Source organism: Hemitrygon akajei, chromosome 3, assembly GCF_048418815.1.
Source record: "Hemitrygon akajei chromosome 3, sHemAka1.3, whole genome shotgun sequence".
Lineage (NCBI taxonomy): Eukaryota > Metazoa > Chordata > Chondrichthyes > Myliobatiformes > Dasyatidae > Hemitrygon > Hemitrygon akajei.
In genome coordinates, this window is record NC_133126.1 from 27,853,245 (window position 1) to 27,880,909 (window position 27,665).

The 27,665-nt window shown below is 40.4% G+C and overlaps 1 protein-coding gene across 4 annotated transcripts in view; it reads right to left on the reverse strand.

Annotated features, from left to right (window-relative positions):
• dicer1 (dicer 1, ribonuclease type III) overlaps positions 1-27,665 on the reverse strand; it is a 140,976-nt gene that overhangs the window by 27,733 nt on the left and 85,578 nt on the right. For all 4 annotated transcript variants that reach the window (XM_073039417.1, XM_073039421.1, XM_073039419.1 and 1 more), the window contains exons 15-23: positions 26,199-26,274; positions 25,979-26,118; positions 24,306-24,485; positions 23,214-23,427; positions 22,134-22,287; positions 20,466-20,648; positions 17,776-17,881; positions 16,387-16,562; positions 9,523-10,312 (exon numbers count right to left, since the gene is read on the reverse strand). In XM_073039417.1, coding sequence (XP_072895518.1) covers positions 9,523-10,312; positions 16,387-16,562; positions 17,776-17,881; positions 20,466-20,648; positions 22,134-22,287; positions 23,214-23,427; positions 24,306-24,485; positions 25,979-26,118; positions 26,199-26,274 — 2,019 coding nt within the window. The remainder of the gene's footprint in view (positions 1-9,522; positions 10,313-16,386; positions 16,563-17,775; positions 17,882-20,465; positions 20,649-22,133; positions 22,288-23,213; positions 23,428-24,305; positions 24,486-25,978; positions 26,119-26,198; positions 26,275-27,665) is intronic.

A 27,665-nucleotide genomic window follows, 5' to 3' on the forward strand; every position in this document is an offset into this window, starting at 1 on the left:
GGTGGCTAGAAAATTAAAGCTACCCTTACTAGTGATATACAGATCTTATAAAATAAATAGTAAAATCCATTCTCTCTTTGCCCCACATGCAGGACATATACCAGAAGCACTGCTCTTGCATTGTCAAAGACTCTTGTCATCTGCTGCACAAGTTCGTTGATCTCCCACCACCACACAGAAGATACTGCAGTACAAGAACAAGTCTATTAGGCTGGGTAACAGCTTCTTTTCCCAGGCTGTGAGACTTTTGAACACCTTGCTATCAGCCAGTACACATTCATTACAGTGGTAGCAGCATTATATCATTGCATACTTAACTATGTGGGATATGCACTTTATGTCAACTTGTACATCTACAGAATATTTTTATTGTATGTTAATATTAGTTTGTGCTGTATATATATGTACTGTGTTTTGCACCTTGCTGTACACATGTGTATGGTTCAATCTTTATTTAAATAATTGTATGCTATATCCCCACAAAACATTAGGTTGGAAATCAGGATTTGGGGGGTTGGAATATGAGAGTTTGGTGTGTGCGTGCCAGAAGAGTCACTAAAGTAGTGCAGAGGAACAGGAAAAGAGAAGATGTAGATTTGTGCTGGGATTTTCGAACAAACACAAGTGGGAATATGGTCCAATCAAAAATGGGAAAAGAACAGGAATGAAGCCATAGATTTGTAGGAGAGCTAACAGTTTGGATTTATCATTTTTCCTGTTATCATTTTTCCTGTATTTTTACATAATCACCTATATACATACATATATACATATAATTGCTAAAAGATTTTTCCAGTTGCTATTGTATTTTTCTAGAAGCTTCTTAGTTTTCAGCAGCAGGGACCACACCACTTGAATATGGCTATTTTATAGGCTAATAGTTATCACTGGAATTTTTTGCTATCTCTATTCTGAGTATGAGATGACCATAACTGCATTTTTCTTTGTTTTTTCTCGACTCCTCTTTCTTGTTCAATTTCCATTCTTGGAACACTTAATGAAACAACCATAAGCAACAGGTTTTATGCCTCATTCTTGACATCCCTTGGATTGCAAATGTATCAGGATCCAAAACATCATACAATTATAGAACACAGAAATGAGCCCATCATCTATGACAACTGTGATGCTCATCTACACTAATCTTATTTGTCTGTATTACACCAGCATCCCTCTACTCTTTTCCTATCCAAGTATCTGTACAACAGTGCAAGTGTTTGTCAGTCATTGACTCTATTGTATTTCTTTGATCTGTGAATGCTTGCAAGAAAATGAATTCCAGGGTAGCATATCCGACATCTGAAGTTTTGAGAGGAGGGGACTTCATTCAGGTCCACTGCCTGAGTACAAAAGACAGCACAGCGGGTTGCTACAGTGAAAAAGAGCTTTGACCAGTAACCAACTGGCATTTAGGATTGATTGATTAGCAAGAACAAATTAAAGGAAGGCCGGGACAAGTGCAGCAGCTAGCGTCCGAATGGACAGTGTCAGAGTGGTGATCTTGAGGCTTCAGCTCTTTGAGGTTTCAACAAAGAGAGGATTTAGACAAAGAAAGCAAAGGGAAAAAAAGCTAATGGTTAAGTTTTTTTCCTTCCTTTCTTCATAGCTAGGACAGTAGAGATGCCAGGCAGGATAGTGGAATGCTCCTCTTGTGCAATGCGCGAAGGCAAGGAGACCTCCAGTGTCTCTGCCGACTACAATGGGAAGAAGAGCATCCTAACAAACCAGCTTCTGACAAACCGTGTTAAGGAGTTGGAGCTGGAACTGGATGAACTGTGGATCATTCACGAGGCTGGGGGGGGGGGGGGGGGGGGGGGTAATAGATAGGGCATAGAGAGAGGCAGTTACACCTATGGTGCAGGACACAGGAAACTGGGTCACAGCCAGGAAAGGGGAAGGGTTAAAGGAGCCAGTACAGAGCACCTATGGCCACTCTCCTCAACAAAAGGTATAACACTTTGGACACTGTCAGGGAGTGGGGGGGGAGAGAAGAAGAATGACCCTAACAGAGGAAAGTCACTCTGGCACTGAGTCTGCCTTTGTGACTCAGAATGGAAGGAAGGAAGGAGGACGCTGTGGTGATAGGGGACTTGTTAATTAGGGGAAAAGACTGGAGGTTCTGTGGGCAAGAACAAGATTCCCACATAATACATTGCTTCCCAGGTGCCAAGGTCCAGGATATCTCAGATGGAGTCCTCAGCATTCTTAAGTGGGAGAGTGAACAGTCAGAGATTGTGGTCCATGCAGGTACCAATGACATGGGTAGGATCAGTGATGAGGTTTTGCATAGGGAGTTCAGGGAGTTAGGTGTAAAGTTAAAGTAAAGGATCTCCAGGGGTGTGATCTCAGGATTGCTATCTGTGTCACATGCTAGTGAGGCTAGAACTAGGAAGATTATAGAGTATAATACATGGCAAAGGTGTTGGTGTAGGAGGGAGGGCATAAGATTTTGGGATCATTGGGCTCTCTTCAAGAGAAGGTGGGACTTGTACAGAAGGGGCAGCTTGCGCCTGAACTGGAGGGGGACTAATATCCTAACGGGAAGGTTTGTTAATGTTGCATGATTTGGCTCAAACTAGAGTTGCAGGGAAATGGGAACCAGAAGAGTTAGTGGGGAGGTTCTGGAAGCAGATGTTGGTAAAACCTCAGACAAAGTTAAGAATTTGTATTGAGGAATGCAAATGCAATATTAGCATTCATTGAAAGAGGACAAGAATATAAAAGCAAGGATGTAATGTAGACAGATTATAAAGCACTGGTGAGCCCTTACTTGGAGCATTGTGAGCCATTTTGGGCCCTTATATTAGAAAGGATGTGCTGAAACTGCAGGGGGTTCCATAGGAGGTTCACATAAATGATTCCACGATTAAACGGCTTTTCATTTGAAGAACATTTGATGGCTCTGGGCTTGTACAGCATTCACTGGAATTCAGAAGAATGTGGAGTGACCTCATTGAAACCTATCGAATGGTGAAAGGCACTGATAGATTGGATGTGGAGAGGATATTTCCTATGCTGGGAGAGTCTAAGACCAGAGGACACAGCCTCGGAATAGAGGGGCGTCTTTTAAAAATGGAAATGAGGAAGAATTTCTTTAGCCAGAGTGCAGTGAATCTGTGGAATTCTTTGCCATGGGCACCTGTGGAGGCCAAGTCTTTATACATATTTTAGGCAGAGGTTGATGAATTCTTGACTGGTCAGGGCATGAAGTGATACGGGGAGAAGGCAGGAGATTCAAGCTGATAGGATAATTGGATCAGCCATGATAAAATGGTGATACATTGATAATAAATTTATTTTGAACACTGCACAAGAATCCCAATTCTTCTAGAGAAGAAATGTGGATAAATACTTCTGTTTGAGTATACAGTAGGTTAATGTGGTATGAATGTACGAAATTGCAAAGGCAAAAACATATGACTTTAGCAGGTATATTGAGTTGCAATATAGCATACGAGTTAAAAACAGATCACATCACATCAAGGTCAGAGAGAACATGCAATCTAAAAAGTGTATGGGTATTGTCAGGAGTTTTTAGCACAAGCTAATAAAATTCACTTCTAACAGAAGCTGTTCTTTAAAGAAGTTCCTGTTCCAAGGACTTTCTAAAAATACAGGTGTGGTCAAAGTAGTGTAAGGATTAGAGAAGTGAAAGCAGAGCCTGTGGCCACAAAGGAGGTCACCCAAGGGTCAGAATGCCTTCCAAGAATGTTGGAAAAAGCTGCAAGTGCTGTGAGGTAAAGAGTCACGGGAGAAGGAAAGCAAGAGGATAGGTTCACTCTTTGAAACAAAAGAAATGCAAAAACATCTTGCATTTTGATTGGAAACAAAATGGGAAAAGAAATTAATGCAAAAGAAAGCAGCAGGGCGAGTTTGGAATTGCAAAACAAAAACGATTGAACCAAATCTGGCAGCAGAGAACTGGTGCAGCAAAATATCAGTCAACTGAGAATTGTATTGGATGAAGGATAAAGAACAAAAAATTATACTCAGATTATGCCAGTTCAGTGATTTTCCACAGTTCAAGTGCCAGACTGAAAACTGAATAAGAGCGATTAGTTACTGAACAGATCCAAACTAGTCTAGATTTTAAAATCTCAAAAGAAAAAGACCCTTGCCTTTAGAGCTATTCCTCCAAACAAAAATCTTTTAATGAGTACTAAAGTAAATGAATTCAGGCTGAAAATGTAGCTAACTGAACATCCATGTTTTCTCAGTAGCACGCAAAGGGAATAGACAATAGACAGTAGGTGCAGGAGTAGGCCATTCGGCCCTTCTAGCCAGCACCGCCATTCACTGTGATCATGGCTGATCATGCACAACCAGTACCCCGTCCGTTCCTGCCCTCTCCCCATATCCCTTGACCCCGCTATCTATAAGAGCTCTATCTAACTCTCTCCTGAATGCATCCAGAGACTTGGCCTCCACTGCCTTCTGGGGCAGAGCATTCCACATATCCACCACTCTCTGGGTGAAAAAGTTTTTCCGCATCTCTGTTCTAAATGGCCTACCCCTTATTCTTAAACTGTGGCCTCTAGTTCTGGACTCACCCATCAGCGGGAACATGCTTCCTGCCTCCAGTGTGTCCAATCCCTTAATAATCTTATATCTTTCAATCAGATCCCCTCATCCTTCTAAATTCCAGTGTATACAAGCCCAGTTGCTCCAACCTTTCAACATATGACAGTCCCGCCATTCCGGGAATTAACCTTGTGAACCTACGCTGCACTCCCTCAGTAGTAAGAATGTCCTTCCTCAAATTTGGAAATCAAAACTGCACACAATACTCCAGCTGGGGTCTCACCAGGGCCCTGTACAGCTGCAGAAGGACCTCTTTACTCCTATACTCAATTCCTCTTGTTATAAAAGCCAGCATGCTATTAGCTTTCTTCACTGCCTGCTGTACCTGCATGCTTGCTTTCATTGACTGATGTACAAGAACACCTAGATCTCGTTGTACTTCCCCTTTTCCTAACTTGACTCCATTTAGATAGTAATCTGCCTTCCTGTTCTTGCCACCAAAGTGGATAACCTCATATTTAGCCACAGTAAACTGCATCTGCCATACATTTGCCCACTCACCCAACCTGTCCAAGTCACCCTGCATTCTCATAACATCCTCCTGACATTTCACACTGCCACCCAGCTTTGTGTCATCGGCAAATTTGCTAATGTTACTTTTAATCCCTTTATCTAAATCATTAATGTATATTGTAAACAGCTGCGGTCCCAGCACCGAACCTTGCGGTACCCCACTGGTCACAGCCTGCCATTCCAAAAGGGACCCATTAATCACTACTATTTGTTTCCTGTCAGCCAGCCAATTTTCAATCCATGTCAGTACTCTGCCCCCAATACCATGTGCCCTAATTTTGCCCACTAATAATAGGAATAGTTCTATTTAAAAAATAATTTTAAAACCTGACATATCTACCAGATTCCTACTAGTATTTGGCATATTGTTGATGAGCTGGATACTTGACCTCCAGTTAAAGGAGGCAGAATGAAGAATGTACCGTGTGAGCTGTCGGTCTGGATGCCACCAGAGTAAACCCAGAGGACTCTTCCCACGTATAAAGACATTAATTTGATCACTGAAAAACCCAATGGAGCTACAAGTGCCACCAGCCACAGGAGAACAACGTACTTATATACAAGGTGTGCCATACAAAATACAACAAAACCCACATATTAATGTAGAAAATCCGCATGTCAGGTTCAAAGCTGTGTAAAGATCCTGGTGTAGCAGATTGGGAACTCCTGCCATGGCTTCACTGCTACTTCAGGTTTGGGACTTTAAAAAAAATCAAAGGAGTGGAAGATAGAGAAGCGAATAGTGAAAATTCTCACATATTTGAATGAGAAGTGTGTATTCAACTAAAATGGATTCTTGCACCTTTCCTGGTAATGCTGCCTTGCTGTACTTAAAACATTCACTTCATTGACAGGATTTAAGAAACGCTGCCACATCAAAATAAAAGCAAAAAAAGCCTTTTCAAGTAGATTGATAAGTGCTGAAATAAAAAAAATGAACCAAGTGCCTGAAGGCCATGATAACTTTTGGTTAATAAAGTAAACAGACATCACCTTTAAAAAAAAGCCAGTTTCAACTTACTCAGCTGAATAGATTAAAATACTAATGACTTGCATTTTAACAGTGATTATAAAACATCAAGTTGTTTCAGAGAAACAACCAAACAGCTGAGCTTTAAAAAGTTTATAAGAATTAGTTTCAAAGGAAAGAGTCGGAGAGTTCAAGGCTTTATGAGTATTCTACAACTTCAATCATGGCCACATGACAAAGCACCTCCAAGGCACAAAAAAAACAGCATCCAGTTAAACTGCTTATTTTCCAATAACCAAAATAACACCAGGAATCAAAAATCACACAGAAATGCTCAAGAATAAATAATGAAATGTTAATATACATATTATACACACACACACACATAGAGTAAAGCAAATCACATTTGATTTCAGTTGCTTTTTGAGAGGTTTATTTCCCATTTTGAGGAAATTGCAAACTATGCTTATAGATTTTTGATACCATCGATTTCCATTTATTATAACAAAAACTATGAACACTGGAAATAAAAAAAAAATAGTAATGGAGAAATGCTGGATGGTGCCAGAGGTTTGCTAGTAGCCTGGAATGTTAACCTATCTCTTCAGAACTTCAAACCTTTTGTGCTTTTACTTCATTTTGTATCCTTGTGGCTGCATCAATTTTGTTCAGTGCATCAATTAAACAGCAGCACGCCCGTCATAGCTAAAGCCAGGGGCGACTATTTAGGCAGAATCTGGTAATGTTTTCCAGGTGCCCCCTTTCTATTTTCTTTAAAATTGATTTATTAAGGAAACAGCTGCAATTACAACAATATAATTTAGAACACATTTCCTGCTAAATCATCCATTTTATTCTTTACACACCACACTCTGAAATAATTAAACACTACAATATTCCCCCCAATCTGAAATTATTCTGTCAGAACATGGGCTTCATAACATTATTCCAGTGTATTACAGTATAATGTATAAATATGCTTCTAACAATCTGTCATTATGGTGACACCTAGAAGACTCTCCAGGATTGATGTGGGCAGACTCTGTAATCATTCAGTAACTCAAATGAAAAGTACAAGTGTCAAGATGTTTGGAAATATTGCACTGCACTTATAAAATAATAATTACTGTTATGACATTTGATTTCTTTTGACAGTTTGGAACAGATGGGATTTTTTTTTCAACATTCTCCAAATCTGATTTCCTTACATTTTCCTGTCGTGTGGCTGAATGTGCATCAAAAGCCTTTTTTATCCTCCCCATCTGCCTTTTTATTGAGTCTACCAATTTAAGACGACAGACAGGGTTAATTGTCCTGGCAATGTTTGCATGAGCACAAAAAGGCTTTTGCAGGAAGACTATGACATACCATGTTGAAACCTGACATTTAATTTCACTTGCCCAGATAGTCACTTGTGACAATTAAACAGTACCTGTCATTTCAAAAGGGCTATTTATTTCTTAAAAGGCTGATAACCTGCTTTAAAGTAAATCTTAAAAATTACACACATTAGTTGGAATTCAATATTTGCTCGAGCAAAGGACCCAGAGCTCCATTTGCAAGCTTTTAAGAGTGGTTCAGTTGATTCATTTAACAAGTGAGACCCTGCCTGTTTGGATGATATTGAAATGAGGGGGACATTTTCTTCTTCTGCAGCAATAGACAAAAACATCTTCAGAAGGATAAAGTACTGGAATCCCAATACTGTACGACTGTTACAACTTCAAGTGGGTAGAGAAATCGTATCATTGAGAAAATCATTTTCAATAAAGGTGAACATTAAATGTGGTGACTTATTGCACGTTTGAAGAAACAAGACATAAAAATGTTAACGAATGAGTTCTCAAACTGATAATCTTGTGGAAATGTACATTTGAAAAGAAAGGCGAATCATTATTTTCACAGGTTACTCTTCCTTGTTGTTTCGCCACCTAGGACTGCAGTGATGTTAGTAATTAATTTTGCTTGTGATCCCTTAAGGCATATTTCTAATACCAAGACTGGAATGGGATAGAATGCTTTGTTAAGCAGTATATTGCCTCTTAAGACAGGCAAAGATCCCAGTCAAAGAAGAAAACTGAACTTCCTCACCATGATTTAGTGCAGGAATTTTCTTTCCTGAGACATCCTCCTTTGAGATTTAGCTTCTAGTTTTAAACTTAGAATTCCAACTCAAGGTGAAAGCTTCTATACTTTAGCAGCTTGCCCCCCTAAACTATTTGTGCATAATTATTAACTCAGCTTTTACTTTATAAAACTGTTTTGTCCCAAAGAAAGCCCATTTCCTTTTTTTCTAAGAAAGCAATTTTTGTGTCTGACTGGCGACCACTCACTCTGAGCTCAGTGTCTGCTTTAGATGATGTGATGCTGCTTGTCTGAAATAATAGAAACAGTAGCAGGTGACAGAGCCTTGAGCTTGGTGCCAGTTGGTCTCTAGTAGTACCACTTTCACCTGATCCGTGTATCTCTCAGCTTCAAGTCCTCAGTAATTTATTCATTTGGCTTAAACCATTCTCAATAATTGAGCATCCTTCTACAGTACAGAATTCCCTCACATTTACAATATTCAGCCAGATGTTCCTGGTACAACTTCATGTCTGAAAATAACAAATGAGTACTTAAATAGTCCATACCCAATTACTGAAATTGTAAGAGCACAAACTGTGGGTTACTTATTATTAATCAATAACAGATGGATAACACAAACACCTATGAATGGCATCTTGACGTCGACTATAGCTCAGCACTTAATATCATCATTCCCACAATCCCGAATGAGAAGTTGTAGAACCTGGTCCCCTTTGCAATTGAATCCTCGACTTCCTAACCAGACGACCACAATCTGTGCGGATTGCTGATAACACCACCTCAGAAAGGTAGTGTCCATTAATAAGGACCTCCATTACCCAGAGCTTGTTCTTTTCTCACTGTTACCATCAGGTAGGAGGTACAGAAGCCTGAAGGCACACACTCTGTGATTCAGAAACAGCTTCTTCCCCTCTGCCACCCGATTCCTAAATGGACATTGAACCCTCAGACACTACCTCACTTTTTAAAAATATATTATTTGGTTTTTATTGTACAATTTCTAAGCTATTCAATGTATGTATACCGAAATTGATTTACTTAGTTTTTATTATTATTTTATTTTGTTTTTTTTCCTTCTATATTATGTATTGCATTGAACTGCTGCTGCTAAGTTAACAAATTTCACAACACGTGCAGGTGATAAATATGGGAAACAAAAGACCTGTAAACAATACAGCAACTTTCTTTGACACCTGTTGAAACTAGTTTCACTTCATATTAGAGGCTACTTTTTCAAAAGACTACATTCAAATTTCAACCTTTGAGTATTCAGGTGTTAGCAAGAGACGGGAAGAAATGGCAAAGATCACAGCATGTAAAAGCTATAATACACCTACTGACACCTTTATAGTTGGAGATTTAACACTTACCTTCTTACTCCTCATGTAAGACAGTCGCCCTTCATGGGCATCAGGGTATGTACAAAAGAGATATGTTGTGATAGCATGTTTCAGGAATGAATCGCCAAGCATCTCCAGGCGCTCCAGATTGAAGCCATCACTGGCATTTGACAAGGTCAAGGCTTGGAGAATCAGGCCAGGGTTAGGGCCAAGGGTTTCTGTTGTATACGCGCCAGGGGGGCAGTCACCCAAATCCAAAATCCATTGCGGAATTGCTGGAGGCTCTGAGGAATTGCAGGAAACTGCCTCTTTTAAGCAACAATCTGAGGTAGATTCGTTAGTAATTCCGTCTAGGTTATTACTTTGTAGATTACATTCAGAACTGGGCTTGGGCTGGTTCTCACTGTGGTGTGTGTTAAGCATGGGAACTGAGGTAGCTGGTTGTAGAAAGAAGTCATGCCTGTAAGAGTTAATTTGATTTTGATGGCAAATGCACCCTTGGTTTAGCAATTCAGCATTTCCATTGGTTAGGCTTTCGGTACAAACTACACCATTAACTAGTATTGTGCTCTTGGTAACTTTGTCAGCACTGAAGAGCTTTTTGGGAGACAGATTCTTGGTGGTTGTATTGTTCACAGACATCTGGTGAAGGTTCTCAGAGGAGCTCTTGTCGATAGCACCTCGGTGTGCAGCATCTTCAGGGGCTACAGTTGTGCTGTGTTTACAGTAACACTCATTCTCATCTGTACAGCAGTTGGCAGCCAGGATATAAGCTTTGCTGTCTATAGACTTTTTCCACCCAAAGTCTAGGTTGGAATACCTTTAAAAAAAATCACAAATGTACAATGATAAATTGGTAATTTCTGGACAGCAAGAAGATAAAAAAGTCAAAAATTAGGTACAAGGTCATTTTCTCAGAAGCAGAATTCAAAATCAAAGTGTCTTATCATTGTAATGCAACAGATAAAGTTAAGGAATAACCACATATGTGAGAACGGAATCATATGCACACTGGTCAGAATCAGCGAGGCAGGACCCTGGGAATTTAATACACCAAACTTCTACATATATTGAAATGAATTTTGAATCTTCCCATGACAGAATTTAAATTGTTATATTCAAGGTGTCAGCCCAGTGGGATGGCTATCTCTTCCCAGCCCAGCCTTGTTCTTGATAACATTGTACTGATCCTTTCTCTCATCCTATGAAAAGTAACAAAATGCACAAATCCATCGTCTTCCTTCTACAACCAACAAGTTTTTAAAAATTCAATCACTGCTACTTTTTCCATCTTTTTTCCAATTTTGATGCCATCCTTGACCCAACAAACCAATTTTTCCATAAGGAATTTCTGAACTTTAGATAGGGTACATTCAAACCAAACTTTGGGTTGACAGAATTGGGCACCTTTCAATTGTTGGGATGAAAAAAGACAATAATCAAGTTTCTATATTCATAACTGCAACATAGGATTTCAGAAACATTAATGTTCTATTAAGCTTGGTTTTATCAACCTAAAAGCTAAAATAATTCTAAAGCACTTGAATTTTACACTACCCCATTGCAGAACATGCAGATTTGAGCTTTTCAACAAGGCACTGTGCTTTTGAAATCATATGTTACAAGTAAAAGAAAACAGTCTAAATCAGCTTGTAAACCAAAGTAAACTGCCCATTTTTCATAAAGAGTTTTCTAGGCATGCACAAGCCTCACCTTCACATTCATGGAATATCAAGCTGCACTAGTTCAAGATTCCCAGAATATGCTTTTCCCAAAAGATTTTAACTTAAAAATAGAAAGTGCTGGGAACACTCATCCAGTCTCATAGCATTTGTGGGAACAGAATTAATTTTTTTGGGTCTTTGACTGTAAACATTAATAGTTTCTTGTTCCAATAATGTTGCCTGATATGCTGAGCATTTCCAGAATTGTGTTTTTATTTTAAAATTTCCAGTATCTGCTGTCTTCTTGATTTTCATTTATCATAGAATCGGACATATCTTGTTCTTATGCAAACAATGATGCAACAGCTGTGGGAGTCCTTTACAAAACTGCTCACAAAATTCAGAGACAATGTAGTTAATAAGCAGAAGGGGAAGCAGAATAATGTTGCCTGGGGTATCAGGCAGGAACTAATTTGCCGTAGCTCCACAAAACTGATCGGCACTGTTCTCAGTATGAAAATACAGTGCCTTATTTCTTCTTCCTACCACAGAATGGAAAGCACTATGATAACCACGGCTCTCAACATTCAATGAACCCACAACCTTCAACCACTGTCATAGTGACTGCTGAACCCTCAGGGGTACTTCAGTGCAACCATTTAAGTGAGCAAACGTTTATACAAGTAGTCAGGATTTTGCTGTAACATAATCTTTAAGCTGTGATGACTAGATGACATCTATGTTACTGCCGCAAGCTAACATGTACAAACTATGGATAGATCCTTCCTGAAGTTTGCTGCAAGTTATTCACAAAGTACTTCGCACAGGGTCACAAGATGAAAACCTCTCAAACATTACAGTACAAGGACACAAATTCATCTAAAAGTAAGTATTTCTAACTGTAAAAGCATGCTTTACACATTGCATAATCAGACACCAAGGATGAAGTTCAAGAGTGTAATCAATCTCAGGGTTCAGATGACGTTATATACCACTTACTATATGCCTTCACGGTTTCATGACATCTGAACCTTTTCTATTAGATTAGAGCCTTGTAAATTCCATCCCAAGAGAGTCGCTATTTTGTATAATACAATAATCACTGTAAAAATGATTGCATTGCTAGTGTTTACCCTGGACTGTTACCAGCATTCCTGATTTGAACTTCACCTCTTATGTCAACTGCAGTGATGTTTGTTCCAAACACAGTTACTACGACGTGATCTGTTATCCCAAAATGTTATGTTATATTCATGGTTTCTAAAAGCAACCTTGTTGTTTCAGGATCCATTAAATGATCCTGAATCTAATTCTGTGTATACACAAGACTGTGACCAACAATAATCAATGCTTGGAAACTGAATACACAAATTGTGGTGCCTTTTTAAAAAGCTCTATGCATTTCACTCAAACATCACTTGATAGCACAAAATCCTCACTGTCAGATCCCATCCATGCCAGAAAACAAATGCATCTCAGTCTAGTTGTCAACAACTGAGATGTGCCGCTCCTCCTCCAAGACCTGAGATTGACAATATTTTGCTGACAAAAGAAGTCAGGAACAAGTGCACACACTAAGAGAAAACTATGAGGAAAAGAATGAAAACATATTATATGCCCACTTTACAGGGGGGAAAAAATCAACAGGTCATGCTGTTGCACAAAATTGGGTCCCTAAGATGTAAATGAAGGTGACCCAGAGTGTTTCTTTTTATTGAAATTTAAAGAGTCTAACTTCTCTCATATGTTTTGTAGGGATGATTTTGGGAGGCAGCATGGGAGAGTTAGTGTTTAGAAGCAGGGATGGAGGGGTGGAGGGGAGGAGTTGAGGCTGGAGCGCTCTGCAGTCGAAGGCCAGCAATCCTTGAGAACGGATGCTGGATTGGCAGGTGCTCAGGATGAAAACCAATGATCACTGTGGGCAAGGGATGGTGAACCCCCTCCTCAGGTCAGTGAGTCAAGAGTTGGAAGTTAGAGCCAGAGCAAGTGGAGAGGGATTGGGAGGGGGGAGGAGCAGAGCAGGAGTGTACAAGTGTGAGAGGGAGAAAAGGGACTTGTTTTGCTATTTGTATTTTGCTGTTGTTGTTATTCCTTGTGTTGTGGGCATGCTATGTTGATGGTGTAATGTGTGACAACACTTGCAGGCTGCCCTTGGGTTGTGTTGGTTGTTAATGCAAACAACACATTTCACTGCATGTTTCGATGTACATGTGATAAGAATCTGAATTTATCATTTTGCCAACTATCTGGAAGGTGTTTGCACATTCGCCCCTTGACCACGTGGGTTTCCTCCCACAGTTCAAAGATGTACCAGTTGGTAGATTAATAAAAAATAGTCATTGTAAATTGTCTTTCGATTAGGCTAGTGTTAAATTGGGAGTTGCTGGGTAGTGTGGCTCAAATGACTGGAAGGGCCTATTTTGTGCTCTATCGCAAGTAAAATAAAAACGCGAGTGAAGGAAACTTGTGCTAGGTAGTGGTGGGAGTGCAGCTTGAGTGTGTCTGAATAAAATTTGTCACTGTTACCGATACGGGTTTTGGTGAAGCTCAACCCCTGGAGAAGTTTGAACATAGCATAATTTATTCTCGATTATAAATTAGCCTTTCCAGAACATGGATGTACTAGATAAACATTCTATATTAGAACTCAAATATTTGGCTTTTATATACCGTAGATTCCGGATTTTAAGCCGCTACTTTTTTCCCACATTTTGAACAGCTTTGAACTTTGCGGCCAATAATCCGAAGCGGCTAATGCATGGTTTTTTTCATGCCGCCTCGTAAACATTTTGCCTCGTAACAGTAGACCAATAAAATTGATGAGTAGTTCACAGAGGTCCAATGAAATTGTACGATAAATCAAGCGCACTTTCACAATTAAATTATTGTAAATCAGTCATTTGTACTCACCCTCATCAACATGGAAAACACTCGAAGCATTGTGCTACCTACCCTACTTAGTTTAAACTATATTTGTTTTCTGTACTACATCGCGGGATGCTATGACGACACACCCGGTTTCGCGGTGTCTTGTGGGAAAATGCCGTTTGCGATAAACGGAAAGGAGGGGGGGAGCGCATTACGCGAGCGGCTTTGGATCCGAGCGAACGCTGCTTTTAAATGCCGTTTGCGATGAAACGGGACGGAGGGGGGGAGCGCATTACGCGAGCGGCTTTGGATCCGAGCGAACTCTGCTTTTAAATGCCGTTTGCGATGAAACGGGACGGAGGGGGGGAGCGCATTACGCGAGCGGCTTTGGATCTGAGCGAACTCTGCTTTTAAGTTAAAGGTATCAATAACTTTTCCTGGTAGGCTGCAGTATATATATTTTTTACCAGTCGTTAGGAGATATTGGAATGTTGTTCAGTAAAGAAGTATACGCAACGTATATTTAAAAGTAGCCGCGTACGGGCACGGTTCGAAAAAAAGCATTTGCAATATGTATTTGTTTTTGTTACCATATGGATTTAATTAAAAGTTAAAAAAATCCTCACGTGTAATATCTTTCTGTGTAAATATCTCATATTACAACGTGGGACACCTGCGGCCGAAAATCCGGTGCGGCCTTTACAATTAAAAAAATGATTTTATTTCTAAAATTAGAGCCAGCGGCTTAAAATCAGGTGCGCTCTGTAGTCCGGAATCTACAGTACACACAATTTTTAAAAAATCAAGAAAGTAGAAAAATATGAATAACTTTTTAAAAAATGCAAATGGCCTGTATTCAGTGGTGTAACAATAGGAAAATAACTGTTGTTCACCATTACTGCATCACAAAAAGAGCAGCAATTTTGGCATTATCATGGAAATCCCGATGCCGGCACTGATTCCATCCTTATTCACAGGCTGTGCTATTATCTCAATCAAGAAAATCAGTTAAATGCATGATTTAGAAACTAGTCTCAACCAAAGTTATCTCACAAGGTCAGTGAGGTTTATCAACAATCTAGCACAATCGCTGGCTACAATTAGTTATAAAAACTTCATTTTACTATGCATGTGTTCATGTATACTATTTTGGGAAACAGTAAAAATTCCAGTTGTTAGTTCACACTCTGTAAAATGCTCAAAATAATTAAAATGGTGCCAACTCCGGTCTTGGTTTACTGTTTGTAAGGATTTGTTAAGGGGATTGGCTGTTTAGCCTGCTTGATGACATCACTGGCTGAAGGCAAAGGATTTGCTTGAACTGATGCCTAACAGCAGCGGACAATGGAAAGTTTTTTTACAACAGGTTAGTGGCAAGCACTACTGCTCTACCACTAATCACAGGATACAGATCATTAGGTGGCGAGGTTTTCTGAAAAATGGACAAGGAGCTTGAGAACAAACAGGTACACCAAACGCTAGATTCAATTAGATCATAAATGGGAGAAACAACTCTGTCTACAGATTGATTTGCCTTTGACATTGACATCTTATAAAGAGATATATCAGAAGATTAAATTTAATATCCATAAGAGCAGAATTAGGCCAGTCTATCAAGTCTGTTCTAAGCATGGCTGGTTTATTTTCCATCTCAAACTCATTCTCCTGCCTTCTCCCCATGACCTTTCATGGCCTTACTAATCAAGAATTTATAAACCTTCATTTTAAATATACCCATTGCCATCTGTGGGAATGAATTTCAGATTTACCACCCTGTGGCTGAAGAAATTCCTCCTCATCTCTTTTCTTTATGATCTTGAAAATGAAAATGATTCAAAATCAGAAGTAGTTTCTTTTAAATTTAATACACCAAATGCCCTCCTTATATTCCACAGTGAAGCACTTCTCACTAAGGCAAGAGACTGTGGTTTGAAGTTCCAATTCCAAGTTGCACACAATGCAATATCAACTTTGTGTAACACTGAGGGAGTAATAGGTTGTACACGGGACATTTTACAGATGTGAAGTTTAATACATGTTCTAATCCCAAAGTTTTGAAGAGCAGGATACTTTGCCCTGTATCAATACAGGATCGTTGGTCTGGAAGTGTATGTTACCGTGCTGTATCTCTAAGTAAATAAAACACTTATTCCTCAATTAAAATGAATAGAAGAGATTACCTGGCTACCATATTATTGTTTGTGGGACATTGCTGTGTGCAAATTGGCTGCTGCATTATAAATGTTACAAGGTACAATATTGTACAAAAACTTCATTAGTTATATAGTCCTTTGGAACGTCCCAAGATTATAGACAATACTATACAATTTCCAGTCTTCCTTTCTGTAGCAAACATACACACCTGAAGTTAGAAGGGAGAGCTTCGATTCCCACACCTGCTTCCTTTGCTGTTTGGGCTCTCAGCTCCTCTGCTGTTAATAGACAGTGCAGTCGATAAAGAATACTGGGAAGGCATACAGCCTTTCTCCACAAGGAAGCTGGGATAGGATGAATAGCGCAAAGCTCTGGGACAAGAATCTTGTAGGAAGGAAACAGATGAATTAACCAACCATCGAAAGTTTTATTTCCAACACAATGATGCAGACATGTCACAAATGCGCATAATCTAAAAAATCAGAACTCGTGAAATATCATCTGCCTGAAATATTAACTATCTTCCATTCCAAAAATGGTGTCTGACTAGTTGAGCAATTTTTGTTATCTTGAACCTGCAGTATTTTAACTTTGCTCAACAGCAAATCTGAAAGGCAAGAGAAGCAAATGATACTGTACTAATGAAAATATTTCCAGTGTCAAAACATCTGCTCCAAACAACTTTTCAGCATTTATGAACCTTTTGTTAAATCCTGCAATTTTGTTTACATTAATAAGAAGTAGGCCATTTAGACCCTTCTACCTGACCCCCTCATTTAACAAGAACATGGTTGATTGAACCATACTCTTCATAATTGTACCCATCTCTGGAAATCTTTCACCCTTTACTTATCCTGAATCTAATTTTACCCTACATTATTTACCACTTAAGATGAGTGCGCAAAGTTCAGTAGAGATGTCACAAGCAGATTTTATTTTTACACAGTAGTGGGTACGTGGGAATGTACTGCTGGGGATGGTGGGAAGGGCTGTTGCAATATCTGACAATGCTCAACCCAACTTTTTATCTGGTCTTAGAAGAGGCTTATACAGAGCCTCCCTATCTCTCCATGCTCCATCTGCAAACTTACTAGTCACATCTTCTGCATTCACATCTATGTGATGAATGTGTAGCAAACACAAAGGTCCTAGTATTGACCCTCACGTGTCATCAGTGATGAGCAACATTTAAGCTGTTGGATCCAATTAGCCAGCTTACTTTGAATCACACGCATGTTAACGTTCTGTACCAGCCTACCATGCAGAACCTTACCAAAATGGAACCTCGTATATCACCTCTGCATATGGGACACCGGAGAGTATTTTTTTACTAGCACATGCTGGGAAGGCACAGTACATGAAAATAGTTTGCTTGTATGTCTTTGGCAATGTTACCAAACAGACCAAACTTGGATGGAATTCTTAAAACAGTAGTGGTAGGCCACGAGAATAGAATAAGTCCACTTTGATTTCAGTATTTCTCTTATGTGGTGGTTCTCCCAAGTCAATGACATAAGTGCTACAAAAGGGCCCATTTTTCTGATGTTTGATTGAACATATTGGCAGCAGGGATAAATAATTAGTGAGAACTACATACCTGCTTGTTTTGTAGACTCTCCCATTTGGCCTTACGCTTCTCTGCACTACTTAAAGGAAGTGCTTTTCCTTTCTGATTCAAGTGTCGGGGGGTTAAAAGATTCAGTCTGCAAAGAGGCATGGAAAAGGCCCTGTTAGCTTATTTTTGAGAAAGGCAGGTTGAACTTAAAGGTAACCTTCCAAAAGAAAGTAAGACCAAACAACCTTTTTGCAGGTTCTTCTCCACCTTTATTAACTATGATCACCATGTGCAATGATATTATACCAGATAGGAAAATATGGTTAATGAGTTCAAGACCAATTTTACTCTCCATTTTGCTGCACATTAATCTGCAAGGATTACTGCTGAGGTCGACTAGACAAAATTTCTGACTTCCAACAGCAAGCATAAATTATGTTAATTAAGTTCATATGAAAGCATAATCAAGATAAACGGGCTTAATGTCTCCTTCTAATGTTCCCTGCCTCAAAGCATCAGCATTGATGTCTACAAGAGCTCAATGCTGGAAACATTCTGCAAGTCAGGCAGCACCTCTGGAAAGAGAAACAGGACTGTGGAAAAGATTTCAGGATTGAGATCCTTACACACAACTAAGAAAGAGAGAGAAGCAAGCTAGTTTTCAGTAGCAGAGAGGGATGGGTAGAACAATGCCACATATTATGCCTCTTTGTCTTGTGTGATGTGTTGCTGATAGCTCACCAGAGTGTACCAATGGAAAAAGCTGAGCAAGAACAATGACAGGCAGAGTGAATTACCTAAAACTGGACCTTTTAAGTTGCAAAACGCTCAACTGAAAATGAGATAGGTTGTTAAGCTTGCATTGGGCCTTCTTGTAACACTATAGGAGGCCACAGACAGGTTGGTCAGGTGCAAGTTGGATGGGGAATTAGCACTGCAGCGAACCAGAGCTCAATCACTTTTGATAAATAAGTAATAATGCTCCACAAAGATATCCCCCTTTCTGTGTTTAGTTTCTCCAATGCGGCAAAAGCCACATTGTGAACACCGAATGCAGTACACTAGATTGGAACGCAGTATTCTTCTATCACTGCTTCACTTGAGTGAAAGTGTGAGAAATGATTGGATGGCTCTGGAAATCACAAAAATCCCTTCAAAATTCTGAAAGGGGAGGGGATGGAATTTGTCCGTCCTATTTGGTGTGGTCTTTCATTGATTATGGTTCGTGGATTTATAATGTATGCCTACAAGAAAAGAAATCTCAGGGCTGGTTGCATATAGTGACATACAGTATATGTACTTATATAATAAATTTACTTTGATGTTATGAGTGCAACGTTAACCTGGAAAACGAAAAAAGTGACCATGTCAAATTCAATAGAAACACTCAAAAAGGAATTGATGAGTAAAGAGAGATTGCTTATTTATCACAAAGGAAACAGTGAAATGTATTGTTTGTGTCAATGAACACAGTCCAAGGGTATGCTGAAGGCAACCAAGAAGTGTAACCGTGGTTTCAGCACTAATATAGAAAGCCACAATTCACTAGCCCTAAACCTACATCTTTGGAAAACGGGACGAAACCCGAGCGTCCGGAGGAAAACCTCACTGTCGTGGAGGGAACTTCCAGTTTCCTTACAAACAGCGCAGCCAGTCATCGTTGGTGCTGTAAAGTGCTGTGACAACCACAATGCTTAAAGTCATTATGTTTTGGATAAAGGGCATGAAATTGAGCTGAAATGGCTTATATTTTCACAGATGTGGCCTTTTAGTGATTTTTAATTAAGATTTATTGACTGAAGGATACCAAATCTAGTAGTTAGTTGGGGAATTAACAAGCCTGGGAGAGGAGCTTTGTGGCTACATGTTAAAGGCTGATTGAGTTTTCAGCACCTGTGGGTTAGGAAGTAAGGAGGAAAATAAAGCAGCTGAAAGTCACGCCGCTGGTTTCAGTCATCTCCACATAGCGGAGCAGAACTGTCCCTCAGGTTAACTGCACCTGGGTGCACAGGAGGGCTCGACAACTGGTAGCCAAGTTTTCCCAACATGTCACTGGCACCAGCCAACCTGCCATCACGGACATAAATACTAAAAGGCGCTGGAAAAAGGCCAACAATATTATGAAGGATCCCACCCACAAACATAGACTATTTATCTTACTCCCATTAGGGAAGAAGCTATGCAGCTCCATGCCATGACCATTAAACTCAAAAAGTTACTGCCCCACACCGTCAGGTTGATCAACACCTCTAGCCATTAACCTATTCCACCATCCCAGCTTTATCACTTCCCGCCAGTTACTGCTGTACCTAGCGTCATTCTATGTACATACAATCAACCTACGCATATAAACTAATCTTATTTACATTTATGGTGTTTTTATTGTGTTCTTTATGTTTACTATATTTTTTATTGGAACTGGAGTAACAATCAATTTGTTCTCCTTTACATTTGTGTACTGAAGAATCACGACAATCTTGAATCTTAAATATATAGCACTCAGTGCACCTAAAAGCTCAGGTTCAAGCACAAGGAATAATTACCAGTGACAAGGTAGTAGAAGACGCACCTTAGTTCCAATGCAGACCTTCATAGTGAAAATATATGAGTGTACAGTTATCCCACCACTGGGTGGCTCTACAGATTCTCTTAACAATTTACAAAGAGTCACATTCATGCTAATGTTTCTGCAATTTTTGGAGAACTGGAACTGTTCTGGAAATTCCTGTTACCTGGAAGATGTGTGGTCCACGTCCAGCAAAGGCTGGTTCAAGTTGGTCAGATCCAGATTGTACTTGGTTTTGTAATACTCTGCAAACGTTTCATACTCGGGAGAAGGGAATTTGCTGAGAGGTGTGAGATCTGTGTACACATCGGCCACATAAAAGCGATGAGGCTGGTCAAAGTTTCGATATCTATTCCAAATCGAGTAAATTTATACAGTTTGTTAGATAGCTGATACAAAACTATGCAAACAAGGTTCAATAATAATTTGAAGCAGGTCTGAAGCTGAAACACATTAAATGAGATGTGCTTCAGTAGTTACTATGTTACAATCGATTGAGAACAGAACCTGAGTAAGTCCACTTTAAATTAAAAATTTCCCCCACGTGATGGCCCTCCTGAATCCCAAGCAGGAGCCTGAACCCCTGAACCTGTAATTCTATCCTACTGACAGATGGATACCTGTTCCCCATTGTCAACCCATTCTCTCCATGCTCCGTCAGTAAAGACCCTTGAGCACAGTAAGAGTACAAGCCAAGTTGAGCTGCCTCTGAGGCCTTGGACCTCCCACAATAGAAGACCCACAAAGAAAAACTGGTCTGGGAGCACAACCCATTTAATACACTTTACCAGATTAAAAGAACTTTTCTTTGCAATAAGTACAAAAACTTATCAGTTAGGATACTGCATGCAGTGATTCCTGTATGCACTATGCAGCTGATTTCAGCATGTGGTGCCCAGAGTGAAAAGACTAGGACCTGTGGTTAACATGTTACAATCAAGTAATTTCTGGGAATTTTCCTCAGGAGTCTGTAGAGGTCCAGCATGTCATTGAGAGCCTTAACAAATTTCTATAGGTGTGTGGTGGAAAGTGTACTGACTGGCTGCATTACAGCCTTTGAGTGGAAAATCCTACAAAAGATAGTGGATTCTGCCCAGTACATCATGGGTAAACCCTCCCAAACGTTGAGCACATCTACACGAAATGTTGACTTAGAAAAGCAACATCCAAAGATCCTCCCCATCCAGGCCACCATCTTTTCTTGCTGCTGCCGTCAGGTAGAAGGTGCAAGTGCTTCAGGGCTCACACTACCAGGTTCAAGAACAGTAACTATCCTCAACCATCAGGCTCTTGAACAAAAGGGGATAACTAGGAGGGGACATTGCCTCAAGATTCAGGGGAGAAGATTTAGGACGGAGATAAGAAGAAACTGTTTTTCCCAGGGAGTGGTGAATCTGTGGAATTCTCTGCCCAGGGAAGCAGTTGAGGCTTCTTCACTAAATATATTTAAGATAGAGTTAGTTATATTTTTACATAATAGGGGAATTAAGGGTTATAGGGAAAAGGCAGGTAGATGAAGATGGGTTTACAGACAGATCAGCCATGATCTTATTAAATGGTGGGGCAGGCTCGATGGGCCAGATGGCCTACTCCTGCTCCTATTTCTTATGTTCTAACTACACTCATTTATGGATTCTGATATATTGTTATTGCATGCCTGTTATTTATTGCTATTTACTTATATCTACATTTGCAGTTTATAGATCCCGATGTTTACAGTTACTGCTCTATAGCTTTGCTAAGTATGCCAACGGAAGAAGAATGTATGTGGTGACACATATGGACTCAGATAATTCTTATTTTGAACTTTGAATACAAGCTAAAATATTCTTACCTTGGAATGATAACTGCATCCTGATAATCTTCCAGATTAAATGTGAACGGCTTTTCCTTTGTGTACTGTGTATTGGGAATGCCTGTGCGAGCTTCTGACCTTTCTATATCTTCCATGAAGGTGAAGTCAATATCCAAATGGCTGGAACCATCAACTACAAAAGTACCATTTCATAAACAAATTATTTTTGAGACCATTTCCCCAATTAACCAATTGCTGGACACACTAGGCAGCAGGTATTTATAGAGTTTAGTGTTAAATAATCAGAGATGAGAAATGTGTATGAAGGGTTTTATATATCTTTTTGGTGGTGGTGGTTTCCTTTAATTGCTTAGTTTTATTGACCCCTCATGATGACCAAAGCCTCCGCGTGCATACTTGGAACACAAAACTACTGAGAAACATATCCCAGATCAACACCCCTCCCAGTGCATAGGTACACTGCATAGTGACCAATCCATAAAATGGCCTGATATATTCAATAGTTATGACACCTTAACCAGAACGAATGCTCACAGGGAATTCTCAGCCCTGATGCATGGTCTTGACCCAAAACATTTGACTATCCCTCTGGCTCCACAGATGCTCCCTGACCTGCTGAGTCCCTCCAGCAATTTGGTTTTAGTTCCAGATCACAGCATCTGTAGTCACGTACCTCTAAATTGATTATTCCTTGTATTATTAGTGCAATTTATTTCTAAAAGGAGGAACAAAGTGGGAAAGCTAAATAAGCAGCAAAATAGAACATCTTTTAAAATGAATAAGTCATTTATCATCCTCAAAGTAGCAGGGAAAGTCAATAGCACCTGGGGGTTACCACTACCATAGTGAGAATGGAACCTCCCAATTGTCCTCCTCTTGGAAGATTTAATCTGATATCCAATTGCATATCTATGGTCTTCCCAGTTATACACAGAGCTTGAAGGACAGAATCAGTGATTGCTTGGTATAATGTGACAAATGTTAAACAGGACAGCTATACACACCAAAATTACACAAAGGTGAAATAACGATAAAAGTTTTAAAGGGCACCCACCCGCCATTAATCGACATTGAAATACGAGTGTCAATAGCAGGTACCTATATCAAGAGGTAGAACACAATAGGCTGCATCAGCTTCTGTAGGCTTGAATTCTAGTGCAGGTTTCTCCAGGCGAAGAATGTGAGAGAAGATATACTGATGTAGCCTAGTGATCAGCTCCAGCTGCTTGGAACTCAACGTGAAGTTCAATTTACCCAATTCAATAGATATGGTAACCTCACCAGAACGTGTATAAACCGGAAAATGTGGAATCTGCCAGATGAGACACACCACATAAAAACAGGTTAAAATTATCCTTGCAGTATTACTTTGAATGGTTTCATTTCTATTCTGTGATTCAAATTTTAATTTTCCCTTCACAACTTTGATTGAAAATACTTTCAACAACCTAGTACAAAACTCATGGCAACAGGTTTTGAGTGGAATGTATAGGATGTTGCTCTGTTTCCAAACCTCCAGAGTATCCTCCTTTGGAAGAAGTGGATTTGAATTGCAGGGGGTGGCACTGAACATAAAAAGTTCCAAAATACTTAGTTGCATGGTTTCATTATTTTGCTTCCATCTTAATGCAAAGTTTCCAATTCCACAAATATTTTAGGTTATTCTACACAAAACAAGCATTTTGCAATAAATTATTTTGCTGTTGTTTCAACAAATAATTGCTTTTAAATTTAGAAATGTTGGGAGACATAAATCTGTGGGAAATTCCTGACCCAATATACTCCTTCCTCCAACAAAAAATGTTACTACATTTTTCTCTTTCTGAAGCAAAAGAGACAATTTAAATTTGCATCAAAAAACCAAGTGCAGAACAACGGAAAGCTAATGCACATGCTTCCATTCAATCTGATTTTGAGATATGCAATTCTTCACTATAACTGTCATAATATTAATACCAATGTAAAAAAGAAAGATTTAGCATCTGACTTCAACATTTCTATCATCTGCAGTCAAAATTAAATGCTTCTGATGAAAGGTCACTGACTTGAAAGTAACTCTCCACAGGGATTAGGTCTCTTTTCCATAAAGCGAGATTCAGATATGTTAAACTACGTTGCTTGCCCTGTGAACTATGGAGTTTCCCATCTGTCTGTAAAACACCAAATCTTACACTGTCATGATTAAAGTACCTGTGGTATTGGTTTGGCAGTCAGAATTCCAAAGCATCGGGTTGTATCTTCTGGAGGGTACAGCTTTCTCCTTCTGAAGTTGAGCTCATCAGGAAGAGGAGTGGTCAACACCATGCCAATCACATACAGGTAACACGGCTGATTTGCTTTAGGGTAACTGTTCCTCAGACATTCGGGAATCTAATAAAAGAGAGAGAGGGGTATATGGTCAACAGACCAAATTATTTGGCTTTGTAACAGTTCTGAAGGATCCAGAAGATTTGCAATTCATAGTACCATTTTTGAGACAGAACAAGAACAATGCTTGGAGGTCAATGATTTGGACAATGAGATCAATGGATTTGTGGCTAAGTTTGAAGAGCAGGTAGTGTTGAGGAAACAGAGCCTGCAGAAAGACTTAGTAGTTTAGGGGAATGGGCAAAGAAGTGGCAAATGAAATACAACATTGGAAAGTGTATGGCCACGCACTTTGGTGAAAGAAATAAACAGGCAGACTATTATTTAGATGGGGAGAGAATTCAAAATGCAGAGATGAAAAGGGACTTGGGAGTTCTTGTGCAAGATACCCTAAAGGTTAACCTCCAGGTTGAGTTGGTTGTGAAGGAGGGTGAATGCAATGTTGCCATTCATTTCTAGAGGCATAGAATTATAAGAGCAGGGATGTGATGTTGAGGCTCTATAGGTCACTCATGAGACCACACTTGGAGTATTGTGTGCAGTTTTGGGCTCCTTATTTTAGAAAGGATATACTGACATTGGAGAGGGTTCAGAGAAGATTCACGAGAATAATTCCAGGGATGAAAAGGTTACCGTATGAGGAACGTCTGGCAGTTCTTGGGCTGTATTTCCTGGAGTTCAGGAGAATGAGGGGGGATCTCACAGAAACATTCTGAAGGTTAAAAGGCCTGAACAGATTAGATATGGTAAAGTTATTTCCCATGGTAGGGGAGTCTAGAACAAGAGGGCACAACTTCAGGATTGAAGGACATGCTTTTAGAACTGAGATGCAGAGAAATTACTTTAGTCAGAGGATGGTACATCTGTGGAATTTGTTGCCACAAACGGCTGTGCAGGCCAAGTCACTGGGTGTACTTAAGGCAGAGATAGATAGGTTTTTGATTACACAGGGCATCAAAGGGCATGGGGTGAAAGCAGGGGAGTGGGGATGACTGCAAGAATTGGATCAGCCCATGATTGAATGGCAGAGCAGACTTGATGGGCCGAATGGCCTACTTCTGCTCCTATATCTTATGGTCTTACAATAATAATAGGGGCCGAATAAAAACACGCCCAGAGTATGGTTTTGGTTTCTTGCAGATGGAATTCAGCGAAGGCTCACAAGATGGGTTCAGGGATGAATGGTTTGCTGTAGGAGGAAAGATTGAGTAGCTTGGACTGCATTCTTTAGATTTCAAATGACAGAGGTCTGAATAAAACATACAAAATTCTTAAAGGGCTTGACTTGCTATGTAGGACTAGGAAGCAAAGCTTGAAACCATGAAACTCCCCATCCTCAGCAGCTATAGAAGGTCAAGCAATTCAAGGTTTTTGCGGTTTAGTGCAGGAAAGTGGCAGTGAGGTAAACCGTAACCATGGTGAATGACAAGGCAGCTCCGAGGGCAGGATGGCCTACTCCTGCTCATCCTTACACCTGCATACTCCATTCCACTTACTGCTTTAGGATAGCACTGTCTTCGTTTTGTGGAACCTGGTCTTCCAGGAATATTGGTTTCTTCCTCATCATGCAAATCAAGCTCTTCTTCGTATTTCACTGTTTCCTTTCCGACTGGCATTAAGTGATCATCCAGTTCACCTGCACAAAAGAGAAACTATAATACCTGCAGTAGATTGTCCAGTTGCTCAAATACAAGAACAAGTTTGTTTATCACTTACCTATTTTGTGCAGTCGTTCACAGCAAAGAAGGGCTGCTGCTTTCTCAGCCAATCTTATGCAGGGCATTGGAAGACCCTAGGTGTCAAATAGAAGTTAATAATATATATCACCTTTACCATATCTAGCTATTTTACTAAAACAGTCAAAACAAGGCTGCATTACACGGCCAAACACTGAGCTTGCAAATTCAATGCATGAAATCAGAGGGAGAAGCAGGAGAATCAGAGAACATCAAGATATCAAAGAGATGGTCAAGAAATCAAAGATGTAGCACTATCAACTCTGACTCGAGCCAATAATATAGCTTATATCATTAGACTGGCAAACTGAAATGCTGTTTTCCATTTCTAAAGGTATAAAATGACCCACTGTGGCAACCCACTTTCTACGCAGGCGAACCGGCTCACAAAATGGTGTGCGTGTTGGCAGAGAGGCCAGCCCCAAAATGGCGCTGGGCCTTCTTCACCAGCAAGGGGTGAAAGCCCATGTGCGGGAAGAGACTTTGTAATGCATCTCTGGCGTCATTTCCACCCAGAGAGGGCGGGAACAGAACTGCGTAAAAGCGAGTGCCGCGAAGTTTGAATAAACTAGTCTGGAGTGAAACTTATGGACTGCGTGTCATTATTTCTAGCTGTGTGTAGCACATCACCCCGACGGTCCAAACTGGATTTGGACCAAAGATGATCGACTCTTCATCTGTTCATGCAGTTTCGCTAAAACCACCAACTTTCTGGACCAAGCGTGTGGTTTGGCCAAGCAGAAGCCCAGTTGCAGATTCAGCAGATATCCTGATTCCACGTGTTACTATTTACATGGTGAGCTCCCTTGACCAGGAGACAGCCGCCCAGGTTGAGGATTTCATACAGTCACCCCTGTAAGAAGGCAAATATGCAGCATTCAAAGCGCTGCTCATAGGGACCTTTGGCCTCTCACAGCGTGAGCGAGGTGCCTGCTCGCTGCACCTGGACGGTTTGGGAGACAGGCCGCTGTCAGCATTAATGAACGAGATGTTGGCTCTGGCTGAAGGACACAAGCCCTGCCTCATGTTTGAACAGGCGTTCCTAGAGCAACTGCCCGAGGACATACAGCTGTACTGGCCGACGCAGATTTCAGTGACCTCCAGAAGGTGATGGCCCGGGCAGACGTGCTGTGGAAAGCCAAGAGGGAGAGTGGGGTGTCCATCGGACAGATTACCAAGCCACGCGCCAAACAGCAGGCCAGACCAGGCCCGGCAACGGAGCACACACAACCCAGAGGCAGGAGTGAGGAGGCCAATGAACGGTAGTGTTTCTACCACCAGCAGTGGGGCACAGAAGCCCACCATCGTCGCCCGCCCTTCAAGTTCCCGGGGAACACCAGGGCCAGCCGCTGCTAATGGCTATGGCGGCTGGCCACCAGGACAGCCTCTTGTACGTCTGGGACAAACAGTCAGGACGCTGCTTCTTGGTCGACACCAGAGCGGAAAT